The sequence below is a fragment of the Gymnoscopelus microlampas genome, assembly GCF_963454915.1.
Source record: "Gymnoscopelus microlampas genome assembly, chromosome: 11".
In the NCBI taxonomy this organism is placed as follows: Eukaryota; Metazoa; Chordata; class Actinopteri; order Myctophiformes; family Myctophidae; genus Gymnoscopelus; species Gymnoscopelus microlampas.
This window is the reverse complement of record NC_139948.1, coordinates 1,032,094-1,045,661: the sequence shown is the minus strand read 5'-3', so window position 1 is coordinate 1,045,661 and position 13,568 is coordinate 1,032,094. Positions and strand designations below refer to the sequence as shown.

General features: G+C 41.9%; 1 protein-coding gene across 1 annotated transcript in view; it reads right to left on the bottom strand.

The window, feature by feature from the left end:
* Nucleotides 1-13,568, bottom strand: part of LOC311055770 (inositol 1,4,5-trisphosphate-gated calcium channel ITPR2-like) — a 110,739-nt gene that overhangs the window by 66,647 nt on the left and 30,524 nt on the right. Inside the window, exons 18-25 of the mRNA XM_084072036.1 lie at nt 7,557-7,808; nt 6,994-7,141; nt 5,231-5,339; nt 3,854-4,065; nt 2,850-2,973; nt 1,689-1,746; nt 1,384-1,549; nt 683-859 (exon numbers count right to left, since the gene is read on the bottom strand). Of these exons, the coding sequence (XP_083928162.1) occupies nt 683-859; nt 1,384-1,549; nt 1,689-1,746; nt 2,850-2,973; nt 3,854-4,065; nt 5,231-5,339; nt 6,994-7,141; nt 7,557-7,808 (1,246 nt within the window). The remainder of the gene's footprint in view (nt 1-682; nt 860-1,383; nt 1,550-1,688; nt 1,747-2,849; nt 2,974-3,853; nt 4,066-5,230; nt 5,340-6,993; nt 7,142-7,556; nt 7,809-13,568) is intronic.

Genomic DNA, 13,568 nt, shown 5'->3' with positions numbered 1-13,568 from the left:
TTATAGCTGTTTAAAGCCCAGGCTCAAACGGACAGACAGACATACGGACGGACAAAGTCAAGCTTAGAGCGGTTGGCACCGCTAAAAACTGGTCAAACATTGGCCAATGGCCAAATCGTCAAATAATATAAGAAAGAGGCAAAAAAATAATAAACAGACGATCTACAAGGTCACACGCTGCGAGGCATTGTGATCTTGTAGATCTGCTATTTTCACATCTGTGGAACTGAGTCAAACAAAATGTAATGCCTCAACTCCTACAATTCCAAGTGCTTGTCAGGGTGGGGGAGTCGCAAGTTCAAATATGATTTTTTTGAGGGGTTCTCTGTTCAAATATGATATTTTTGGGGTCACGGCCTGAAAAGGTTGAGAACCACTGAATAAATGCACCGTACTGCTCGGCGCGGGCACTCGCTCGAGCATGCCTCATAGACCATATTCACACGGCAGCCATATTGGAATTTAACATTGAAAGTGCCGCCACCCGGGGTGGCTACTTTCATAGACTTCATAGAAACATGGCCGCCGTGTGAATATGGTCTATGGGGCTCAAGCCCACTTATACCTTGTTTTAACTCATTTTGTACGCGTGTCGCCTTGTTCTCGTTCACGTCTGCATTCAGTCATCACACACTTGACTCAGAGAGCACCCTGGAAGTTGAAACTGACACAAAAGGGGTACCTTCCGTGTCTGCGTCTGCCGTTTGAGAACGTTTTGTTCCTGGTTCAGCCTGTACCATGGGACCTCAGCGTTCTCAGCCCAGAGCTCAGACTTCTCAACCGTCACACGAAGCTTGTCCAGGTCCGCTTTGATCAGCTGATAGTTCTCCACATCCTGCTCTGACACTAGCAACAGGACCTGGTATAACACACACACACACACACACACACACACACACACACACACACACACACACACACACACACACACACACACACACACACACACACACACACACACACACACACACACACACACACACACAGTATATGGAACATACATGTAATAGCCTACATGTATATGTATATTAAATCCATGTGTATTTCTTAATGTCATCTATTAATGTGTTTATATTTTATGCTCTGTTGATGAATTGAATACATAGGACCACAATGGAAAAAACAAGCTGCCAGGACTTTTTGTGTCATCCTTTTAGCCCAAGTGTGTTTGTACTTCCATGCTGCTTACATTTTTGACTAATAACGTATTCAATCAAACAAACATACAGATATTGAGAGCGACTAACGCGTTTGAGAGCTAAACTCACAGCCCAGAGAATTGAAACACCCTGCTTTTTAATCCAAACAACGTGATTATAATAAAGCCAACATCGAATGACATCGTAATAGTATGCTCCAGTGTAGAAGGGCAGTGCTCTTTACCTGTTTGAAGGCCTGTAGGACCTCAGCTCTTTGGCTGAAATGTTTGAATATGAGCTCCAGACATCCAGACACTAGAGGAGGGTAGTCCTGCATGATGAGGTGTAGCAGAACCCTCAGAAATGTGAGGCCACCGTCATCATCCAGCTCCACTGTGCTCAGCTCTGAGCTGAGGGAACATATACGGACACACACAAATAAATACATGTACAGCATATGGAATTTCCCCAAGAAAGCTGAGTTAATCATTAAAGCTAATGATTGACGTTAGTAGCCTTATAATTTAGGCATGGTGAGACTCCACCTACCTCCCTGCAAACATGTCGTCTGCTTTGGCTGCAATCTTGTCTATGTCTGGCTCGGACACTGGAGATGAAAGAAACGATGAAAAGATCTCCACAAAAAGAACCATCACAGCAAATCAATGAAGCGTTGCAGGTGATTGTGGATAAGGGCAAAAGAATAGAGAAATTCCATTTTAGTTGAGCTGCGGTGTGCTTTTTGGGGAATGCCATCATAGGAAACTGAACTGCAATTACAATTCAGAACACTTGATAATGACTAAATGAATATTTCTGCACAATGGATCACCTCAGTGAGTTATTGCCTCTGTAACTCCTTTGTCTATGTTTAGATCTGGGTTTAATGTGTTTTAACCAGATTCACAGCAAGAGAGAATTATGATTAAATAGAAAAGTGTGCTCCTCGGAGCACAGGTCTCCGCCAGGCCAGGTACGTTATTGTGGCCTCCTGGTGGCGCTATAATAGGCCAATGTGAAAAGGGTGCCATTTGTTCAAGGGCTTTTCACTGCAATCGGACACTGCATTCATGATTTGAGGCATTTTGTTGAAAATGTGTTTTGCAAAATTAGACCTGCTGGTGGCGCTAAAACAGACATGTGAAAAGGGTGGCATTTCTTCCTCGGCCTAATAGAAATGTGCGTGTGAAATTTCACAGAAATCGCAAGCTGCGTTCATGATTTGAGACATTTTGTTCAAAACGGACCAATCCTGCAAACTTTGGAAGCCAATCTTAGGCAATCAGGATGGGATATGGGAAATCGGATAAATCTGTGTTGATCACATGACTATAGAGATACTGTGTACCGATTTGTGTGATGTTTGGACAAAAACTGTAGGAGTAGTATAAATAAATGTGTTTTGCACATATCAGCCTCCTGGTGGCGCTATAACAGGCCAATCTAAAAATTTTGGGCCAGAGGTTCTGAATTGGCATCCAGGATGTGTGCGTGCACAGTTTCGTAGCAGCCGGGCCAACGGTGCCAGAGATTAGCTGCTAACGGACGGACAGGACGGACGGACACACGGACAGACGGACGGACGGACAGAGGGTAAAACATACTCTCTCGCCATGCCTTTTGGCCTGGCGGAGACAATGAACCCTAGTGGGCGAGTAATCATGAGAAAGGTATAAAGAAAGAGAGCTAAAATGAAATATGGACTCTCACCTGACATGGCAGGGAGATCGGACATTGACACAGAGTTATCAACAACATTCTTCTCCTCAAATTCTTCCTTGTAGATGGACAGTAAGTAGGTGATCCTGTAATCCAGCCTCACACTCAGGATGAACTGAGGAATTAAATAGACACAATGTGAATAATAACATAGAATGTACAATGTGTTTGCAATTGCCGCGGCAGTGGCTCAGGAGGTAGAGCGTCCACTTGTGGTTCTCAAACTTTTTCATGTCAAGGACCCCCAAATTGACATTTATTGACATTTATTATACTTGAAAAGATATGCCAAGGACCCCCATAAGAGAAGATTTTTACGGCTCTAGCAGTGATTTTCAACCATTTTAATTTCTTGGACCCCCAGTTTGACATGCATTATGCTACGGACCCCCATTTAATGGCATTTCTTTCTCTGGGACCCCAATTTATATTGTAAAAATCAATGTTAATTTAACTCTGAGAGTGTACAAATTTGTACTCAGAGTTACAAACCCATAAGGGCCTATTTGGTTCCTAGCTGGGGACCCCCTGGAACTCCCTCAAGGACCCCTGGGGGTCCCCGGACCCCACTTTGAGAACCAACACACTTGGGAATCGAACGGTTCCTCGGTTTGATCCCCAGCTCCCCCTGGGTTAACTGCTCCCGATGAGCAGGTTGGTATCTTGCATGGTATCTTCCTCAATGTAATGCACATAGTAATGCACTTTTGATAAGGTGCTATCTTCTTACAATAAATGCAGGGAATCTCTGTAGGTACGTATGTATGTAGTATGTTCGTACGTCTGTAGTCCACGTATCTCGAGAACCATATGGGAATAAAAGGGACAAGGACAGACATATACTGTATAGCTATCTCCCTATATGGGCATAAAAGGGGCACAGGTGGACACAGACAGACGGGTACTCTGACAACGGGTATTGCATAACAGGGGGGGGGCATGCATTCCATATTTGGATCGTTCCCAACTTGTTCAGGCCAAAACATGGCACTTACTTGTAGAATATCTATTATTTTTAGCTTGGTGTCCATTTCCATGTCCTCGTTGCCTTCCCCGTGGTGTAGAGAAGGAGGTGTGTCTGTGAGGTTGTGTGGGAGACTTCTACTCAGCACCATCCTGGTCATCAACTCTGCAAAGCTGTGGATTGAACGCAGCCCATTGCTGCTTGAAAAGGACATATTTGGGTGTATATATGTGACCTGATGCACTGTGGGAAGGAAGTAGATAGAACAGAAGCACAATTAGCACCATAGCTATGGAAGCACAATTTCCCCAATTCAACTTTTTATCACACACATCGTGAAATAAAGCAATAGTTCACCCACAAATCACTTTTCTATCATTGTCTACTCACCATTAGGACTGCTGCAAACACAGTTGAAGTATGCATACCGTGTCTATAATGCATTATAAACAAACTTATAATGCATTATAATCAGCTTATAACACTGTATAATTATAGTTATACAAAATCATGATGCTTTATAACAATAATTGAACACATTGATTATAATGCATTATAAGTTTGGTTATAGTGCATTATAGACATGGTTTGCATGGCAAGTGTTACCGGTCAGGCATAAATGCATTGTGATATTCATATAACACTGTATAATTACAGTTATAAGCACACATACTGTACTCATAATGCAATCATAATACATTATAAACCATCTTATAATGGCAGATCCCATGTTAATTATCATAGTTGTAAGACATTATAAAATCCTGTTTTAATGCTTTATAATCACCCTTATAATGCATTGTAATCACTGTTAAAATGCATTATACTGTAATTGTATAAGTGGTCATTTGTTGCTTCAAAAGATTATAGAGACAATTATAATAGTTGAACTCATTATAGAATGCTTTAATAATGTGTGATTATTGTTATAAAGCATTATGAGCATTAATGAGTTCTTACAACTATAATTACACAGTGTTATAAGCAGATTATAATACATTATAAGTATGTTTATAATGCATCATAGACATGGGATGCATAACAAGTATTACCCAACATTCATAGCAGCACTCAAATTACTAAATGTTTTAAAATGCTGATGCTCACACCGAGACCTCATGCAGGAAATGACATGTTCACGTTCATGACAAGTAGAGTGTGCATAAACAATATGACTTCATGCATGAGCTGTATGGACCATACATTTTTTATGGTAGTTTTTGTAATTTTCAAATTTGACTTGAGCTGCTTTGTTGAAGATTGAAGTTGCGTTGGCAACCTCTCTGTGGACAAATAAAGTTAATATGTGTTTCAACTGGCATCCGGATAATGACAGAATATGCATTTTTGGGAGAACTATTGCAGAGAAACATCAATCAATCAATAGATCACATGAAGTAATACTGACCAGCCTCTGGGCTCTTGTTCAGGATGGCCAGCAGAGTGCGTGAGAGACACAGCAGCTCACTGAAGCTATAGAAGCCAAAGTAGACCAAGTTGCGAGCCAGATTCACCACCTGCCAGGCAAGCAGCATATATTTGATCTGTCGAGGCTAGACACGTCGTCAATACATCCTTATCATGTGACTGTGACTGTGGAGGTTCTATTGTTCTTGTTCACGACCGTACTCTGTCCAAGCAACCAAACAAGTTATGTGCATATTCTGTCAGCTTTTTTTTTTCATGAGCCTTTATCATTCTGCAAAGTTTCATGAAAATCAACTGGGCTGTTAAGCCTGAACTTTGAAAAACAAAATAATCCCTAACTAGAAAAAGTGCACCTCGGAGCACAGGTCTCCGCCAGGTCAGGTATGTTATTGTGGCCTCCTGGTGGCACTATAATAGGCCAATGTGAAAAGGGTAACATATTTCTTAGGCCTTTCACGGCAATCGGACACTGCATTCATGACTTGAGGCATTTTGTTCCAAAAATGTGTTTTGCTAAATTAGACCTGCTGGTTGCACTATAACAGGCCAATGTGAAAAGGGTGGTATTTCTTCCTCGGCCTAGTGAGAATGTGCGTGTGAAATTTCACGGAAATCGCAAGCTGCGTGCATAATTTGATGCATTTTGTTCAAAACGGACCAATAATGCAAACTTTGGAAGCCAACATTACCCAATCAGGATGGAATATGGGAAATCGGACAGATCCGTGTTGATCACATGACTATAGAGATAATGTGTACCAATTTGCATAACATCCGTAGGGGTAATGTCAAAAAATGGGTTTTGCACAAATCGGCCTCCTGGTGGCGCTATAACTGGCCCATGTGAAACATTTGGGGCAGAAGGTCTGAAATTGGCATCCAGGGAGTGTGTGTCTGTGTGCACAGTTTCGCAGCGACCGGGCCAACGGTGCCGGAGATTAGCTGCTAACGGACGGACAGGACACACACACACACACACACACGGATGGACGGACTGACGGACGGACAGGGGGTAAAACATACTCTCTCGCCATGCCTTCCGGCCTGGCGGAGACAATTAAGCCCCATTCCCACTGGCATGGCACCACACGACACCACCTACTTGTGCCACCATGAGACCAACCGGCTTTATTTTCCTCCTCCTACCACGGTACAGTTTTAGAAAAATTGGTCAATGCAATGGGTTGTTTCACACAGACGTCTCAAAAACATTGTATGAGTTTTTCCTAAAATTCTAAATTGTGAAAAATCTTTGTAGGCGGAACTTTATGGGTCCTTAAAGCTTTCATGACATTCAGTTTTACAACACATTAAAAGTCTTTGTCATGGTCCTTCAAACATGTATAAAAAGTTTTTACTGAAAATTCCACTCTAGTGAGCCATTGCAGGTGTTTTTCTCTCACATTTCTAAAGCCTTTTCAACTGCAATGAAAAAATAAATCTTTGCCTGCGGGTGTCGCTGTTGAGGGATTTTGCCTGTCAATCATCACCTCTGCTCCGCCCCCCGCAAAGGAAAGGATAGGGGAGGGCAGGGGCGAGGAGGAGAGTGGGTGGGATTTATGAAAGCGAACCGAAGCGACTGGGCGCAGTTGTGCCTGAACTGTGGAAAAACAGATCCCATGATGTGCCTACACACTTATTTGTCCCCCTAATTAAGATTAGATAATTTTATCCACAATTAATAGTGGATAAAGATGACTTACTCCTGTAGGAGGTTCAGTAGATGAGGTTAAAGTACTTTACCTCTAGAGTCAGTTCATTCTTCTCTTTGTCCCCAAATGGAAATGGCTGGTCGACCATGTCCGTAAGGTATTTTTCAACAAACTCCATGGTGGGGGCAAACGTCCTTTTCTCTTCCTCTCTTGAGGTCTTAGGGAACTCATACGTATGCCTGTGGACACATACAGGCATGAGGGAGTTGAGCACATTAGCGTCCACATGTAATGTAGAGCATTGGTTCTCAAAGTGGGGTCCGGGGACCCCTTGGGGGGGTACCAAGGGGTCCCCAGCAAAATGAGTTAATATCGCGTAAACAATCATTTTAACCACTTTAACCGTAGTGTATTGCTATATACAAGCATATCCGCGCAATGAGCTTGTAGATCTGCTATTTATTCATTTTTAATCGTGCAAATCTTTGAACAGAGTATATATATTTATAAGCTAACATTTTTTAACATAAATCATCTCTTCTGGGGGTCCCTGGCACAACATATTTTCAGATGATGGTCCACAGCCAGATACATATCATTTTGGGGGTCCTTGACAGGAAAAGGGTTTGAGGACTAACTGATGTAGAGGCTCACTTGTGGATGCTGATCTGGGAGGGGATCTCCGTCCAGAGGCGGGCGTAGCGTATGGGCGCCACGGCCTCCTGTGGGTCGCGGTCCACATGCACGTGTAGCATGAGGCGACAGAAGGACGCCCGCAGGTTGTAGGGCAAGCGGTCGTCAAACATGCAGCGAAGAATCAGGTCCACTGGCAGTTGAGTGGACACCTGGTTGATGGCCAGGTACTGACGGTCCACACACATCTTTGCAAACAGGTTCAACTGGTACCTACGGCAACACAAAGGGTGAGAGCATGAGGGAACATCTGTGTGAAATCCATGTATTAATTGATTGATTGAATACTGTATTAGTCAGAAATGTAAACAGCACGTGGTACAGCAAGACATTAAAGCTAAAAGGAGAACACAAAAAGGTCCTGGGGACTTGTTTCCATTGTGGCCCTATGTATTCAATTCATGTCATCAACAACATAAAAACATTACCGTATATGTACAAATAAAGTCCCCTTTTGGTCTCCTTATATTTTTAGGCTAATTTTGAAAGAAACCAGTGTCACATATCATCAGGGCATTCCACACTTTGGTAGAGCAGTAGTATGAGAACTTTCCCATATTTGTTAACATTTTTGGTGGTAGATCATGGTCGCTCCCTCTAGTGTTGTGGCTATGGGTGTCACTCACTTGGGTGTTGTAGTTCGGCATGTATGAGGGTAATAGGCTCTATTCACAGCAGCCATATTATGAAGACATTCACAGGTGTTACCAATGATACTAATGAAGGCTCTGTTCCATTTAGTGTAGCACAGTGTTTCCACGACCCCCATAACTCTGAGAGTGTACAAATGGAACCAAATGGACCCTTACGGGTCCATTTGGTTCCATTTGTACACTCTCAGAGTTACACACCTGTAAGGGGCCATTTGGAAGCCCATGAGGGTCCCTGGACCCTCACTGGTGTTTCCAGTGGGCCAACATGCACAATATCAGCACCCTGACTCTGTTTGACCAGAATGGAACAGAGCCTTCATTAGTATCATTAGTAACACTTGTGAATGTCTTCACAATATGGCTGCTGTGAATAGAGCCTATAGAGGGCACTGAGGGGACTATCTCTTTGACTATCTTACAGTTTTTCACAATTGTTAACACGCGTTTCTCAAAATAATAACGGCTTTCTCAAAACTGCACACCAAAACTGCAAATCTCACACACAACATGCTAAACCCTACTCTCCCTTTGCAAAATGACACTTTGCCATTAAATCTTTTAACTGTTCACAAAATGGAACTCGTGTTTTCATTTGGTACACACAGCCATATTTTCAAATGACACACACAACATGCTAAACCCTACTCTCCCTTTGCAAAATGACACTTTGCCATCAAATCTTTTAACTGTTCACAAAATGGAACTCGTGTTTTCATTTGGTACACACAGCCATATTTTCAAATGACACACACAACATGCTAAACCCTACTCTCCCTTTGCAAAATGACACTTTGCCATCAAATGTTTTAACTGTTCACAAAATGGAACTCGTGTTTTCATTTGGTACACACAGCCATATTTTCAAATGACACACACATACCATTCATTGAGTACACACAACTAAGCATTTGCTGCACACTACCAAACATTTACAGCACACTGCAGGGCAAAATTGAAAACACAATCATATAAATGGAACACACCATATGAATGACAATGACTGTGGAGGATGAGACATTTCTCCTTTGGTAAAATGACTCAGTGTAGGCCTACTTTTTTCATAGTCAAACATAAAACAAAACACAAATATGCAGCCAAAAAAGTTTTATTTCTCTACATGATTTAGGCATCATGCCTCCAGTTCATGTCTGGCCAGAGGGCCTCATCCACATCATAGGCAATGTTCTCCCTGTCCAAGCAGCGTTGGAAGAAACGCCTCGAGTGGCGCATGAAGCCCTGACAGAACTCAACAGTGACTAGGGCTGCAATCGATTTTCACGATTTTTGTATAATGACATTTTTCGATTTTGAATTGGAAAAAAACATGTTTCAATCGAGAATCGTTTGTTTTGAAAAAATCTGAAAAGAATTGGAATCGGATCGTGAGATAGCAGAATATTCACAGCCCTAACAGTGACGTCGCCACAAGCCTCCTCCATGGCCTGGAGCAGTGGGACCCGGCTCTGTGGGTTCCGTTCATATACCTTCCATCTCCAAGCTCAAAAGAACTCCTCAATGGGATTCAGGAAAGGAGAATAAGGTCGAAGGTACAGAAATACCTGGGGTGGTCCTGGAACCACTCACGCACTGGAGCAGCCCGGTGGTGCAAATTGCTCACCAGACCTGAATGTTTAGAGATTTGACTATTTGTATGTTGCAGATTGATGCTTTGAGATTTTATGTGAGAAGTGTGTGCAACAACTGAACATTGTGTAGTGTTTGGACAACAAGGTGTGTTGTAGATTGATGCTTTGAGATTTTATGTGAGAAGTGTGTGCAACAACTGAACATTGTGTGTAGTGTTTGGACAACAAGGTGATAATGTAATTGACATCAGAGTGTAAAGAAGGAAAGTCAGAGTCTAATGCAGATAAGGGAGTGTGAAGTAGTGCCAAATTGGGTGGAGCGATTAGTACATGACGTTAAGGTTGTGAAAATTGTGCCGAATTTTTGCTTTTTGTGTGTTAACAATTGTGAAAAACTGTAATTATACCAATCCCAGTGATATGAGCTAAACCCTGTCTTCTACCCTGAGCCATCCCAAACAGTGTGTTGGAATTAGGTGGGTCATGGGCTTTCACTTTCCAAAAAACTTTTGGTCATTTTATCGTCTACTCAGGCTTTTGTGAGCCCCCCAGACCGTTTTAAGTTGCTTGATTCAGTATTTAGATATTTGATATTCATTTTATCAGACACGCCCCCTTCCTATACAGACCATTACAATAGAGACAATTTTTAACATGTTAGATTCATCAAAAGCACTCGTCCTTGGTTCTGATGACTCACCCTGCCCACCTAATACCTGAGGGGGCCGTGTTTTTTCGATAACTTTTTTCATTTTTTTTAAATATTTTTTTTGGAAAATGAAAAAAATGTAATACAATAAAAAATATAGCTGCAAGCAGCGATAATACGGGGCCAGTGAATAGAGAGAGAGAGAGAGACATGGAAACGGAATAGATTGAAGAGAGAGAGAGAGTGACATGGAAACAATAGATTGATGAGAGAGAGAGATGGAAACATAATGGTTTGATTGGACATCTCAACCTACTGCCATTAACAGGATTCGAACTCTCAACCTTCAGACTAAAAGGCTGCAACACTACCTATAGTGCTATAGCTTTGTCCAGGCTGATATTGTCTGTTGAAGATCATAAACTCTTGCCTTCTTTCATGAACCAAGCCCCTGTTTCACTAACACTAAGATCACTCGTTCACAAACCATTTACCAATGAAGAAATTGTACATCTCCTCAGAACCAAAACTAGTGAAAGTAGCCGATCTACAAGCTCACAAACCATGAAAAGTTGTGAGATTGTAGATCAGCTATTTTCAGAATGAAGTATGTCATACGTTGAAAAAACGTACTCTCAAATAAGCATTTCAGGTTAACTTTACCATTTGCACATGTATTCATTGATACAGTCATGTTGTTTGCAATTCACCTTAAATTAAGTCTGCATCAAGTGAGGCTTGAACTGGCGACCTTGAGATTGTGAGGCATTCATTTAAGGGAGACGCCATTGGCCCAACAGACAAGTAACTGTGAAAAAGGAGATCACACAGATGATACAGTTTCACGCAAATAGCTGAAAAATCCTGGGTTTAAGTGTTTTTCAAACTGCTCAAAATTGCGGACAATCTAAAGGCGGAGCTTACTGGTCAAAGCGATAGATGTGTTCCTCATGAGTCCTCCTGGGATTTTTGAGCAATCTGCACGAAACGTTTAACACTTGAACTTTGGACCACTGCCTACAAAAAATTCCAACGGATTTTCCATAAGTGAAAAAATGCAGAAGTTAGGAGCCAATGACTGTTTTTCATATAATTCAAAATGGTGGCCGATCTAAAGGTCAGAGGTCAAAAGTCAGACCACGAAAGTTGTCGGGCATGAAGAGACGCATGTGTGTATCGAAGTTTCATGGTTGTAGGTCAAACAGGGCATGAGTTGTACCTGTTCAAAGTTGGCACTTTCAATTGAGTGCTATAGCGCCACCCTTTGACGAATGAGTGTGAGAATTATTTTTTGGTAGTTTTTCATGAGCATCTACCATATGGCCGAGTTTCGTAAAAAGCGTATGCACGGTTAAGCCAGAACTGGCAAAAACAAGTATTTTTCAAACTGCTCAAAATTGCGGAAAATCTAAGGGCGGAGCTTAATGGTCAAATCGATACGTGTGTTCCTCATGAGTCAAGGCACATGTGTAAGCAAGTTTCACGACTTTCGGCCAAACGAGGCATGACTTATGCCTGTTTAAAGTCTGCCTTTTCAAAAAATTGCTATAGCGCCCCCTTTTGGCCAATTGGAGTAAGATTGGTTTCAGTGATATTTGGAATGACCCTGTACATTTCTGCAAAGTTTCAAAGAAATGTGAGTCTGCATGTATGTTTTAGGCACAGATGAATACTTTTCATAAAACTGTAATAGTTAAAATCTATCTCCTCCTGGGATTTTTGAGCAATCTGCACAAAACGTTTAACACTTGAACTTTGGACCACTGCCTACAAAAATTTCCAACGGATTTTCCATAAGTGAAAAAATGCAGAAGTTAGGAGCCAATGACTGTTTTTCATATAATTCAAAATGGTGGGAGATCTAAAGGTCAGAGGTCAAAAGTCAGAGTGTGAAAGTTGTTCAGCATGAGGAGACGCATATGTGTATCCAAGTTTCATGGCTGTAGGTCAAACAGGGCATGAGTTGTACCTGTTCAAAGTTGCCATTTTCAATTGAGTGCTATAGCGCCACCTTTGGACGAAAGATTGTGAGAATTATTTCTTGATTGTTTTTCATGACCATCTACCATATGGCCGAGTTTCGTAAAAAGCGACTGCACGGTTCAGCCAGAACTGCGAAAAGTGGCAGAAGAAGAAGAAGAAGAAGTGACAGAATACTGCCAATAACAATACGGTTCCAGAGCTGAGCCCCGTAAAAATAAAAAAAATAAATGAAAAATGTAATCAAAAAAACATGGCCCCCTCACATATTAGGAGGGCAGGTGAGTCAGCAGAACCAAGGACGGGTGTTTTGGATGAATCCAACATGTTAAAAATGGAGTTTGAAGTTATAATGGGTTTGTATAGGAAGGGGGCGTGTCTGATAAAATGATTATCAAATATCTAAATACTGAATCAAGCAACTTAAAAACTGTCTGGGGGGCTCACAAAAGCCTGAGTAGACGATAAAATGACCCAAAGTTTTTTTGAAAGTTTAAGGCCGAGAAGTAGTCGTATCAGTTTGTTTTGTGAGGTGTGAAGCTTAGTTTTTAGTAACATTGAGATGTTACCAAGAGAGGTGCAATAATCAAAATGATATGTAGATTGCAGTTCACGCCAGGGTAGGCCTAATAAATTATTTGCTCTATAATGTAACGATTGAACCATTGGCTATATAGCCCTCCATAGCTGTAGCCGCCTGTTAGGCATCAGGAGAGAAGCTGAACACTCGCTTTTTGCTGGCAAATTGTTAAAGACGGGGTGCCGTGATTTTCAGTGATCCCCCCCCCCCCCCCCCCCCCTAAAACATAATCATCAGGTATTATGGTTATACTAGGAGGAAGCTTTTTTCAAAAAAGTGTACAGAAAGTGTTAAAATTATGTTTTTATGTGGACACGCCTCCAGTTCATTAAGTATACCTGGTTCTCACCTTAGCACCTCCTCCACCACCTTAGCACCACCCACCTGTCCTAGTTCCCCCTCCTCCTCATGCCCACACCTGCTGTGTTATGATAATGAGGGGGAGGGCATGTTTTTACTATGTCACTAAAGCGCTGTTTTTCTATTGGCACGTTTGACCCTCAAGGTTTCAGCCTCCAGGAAGAA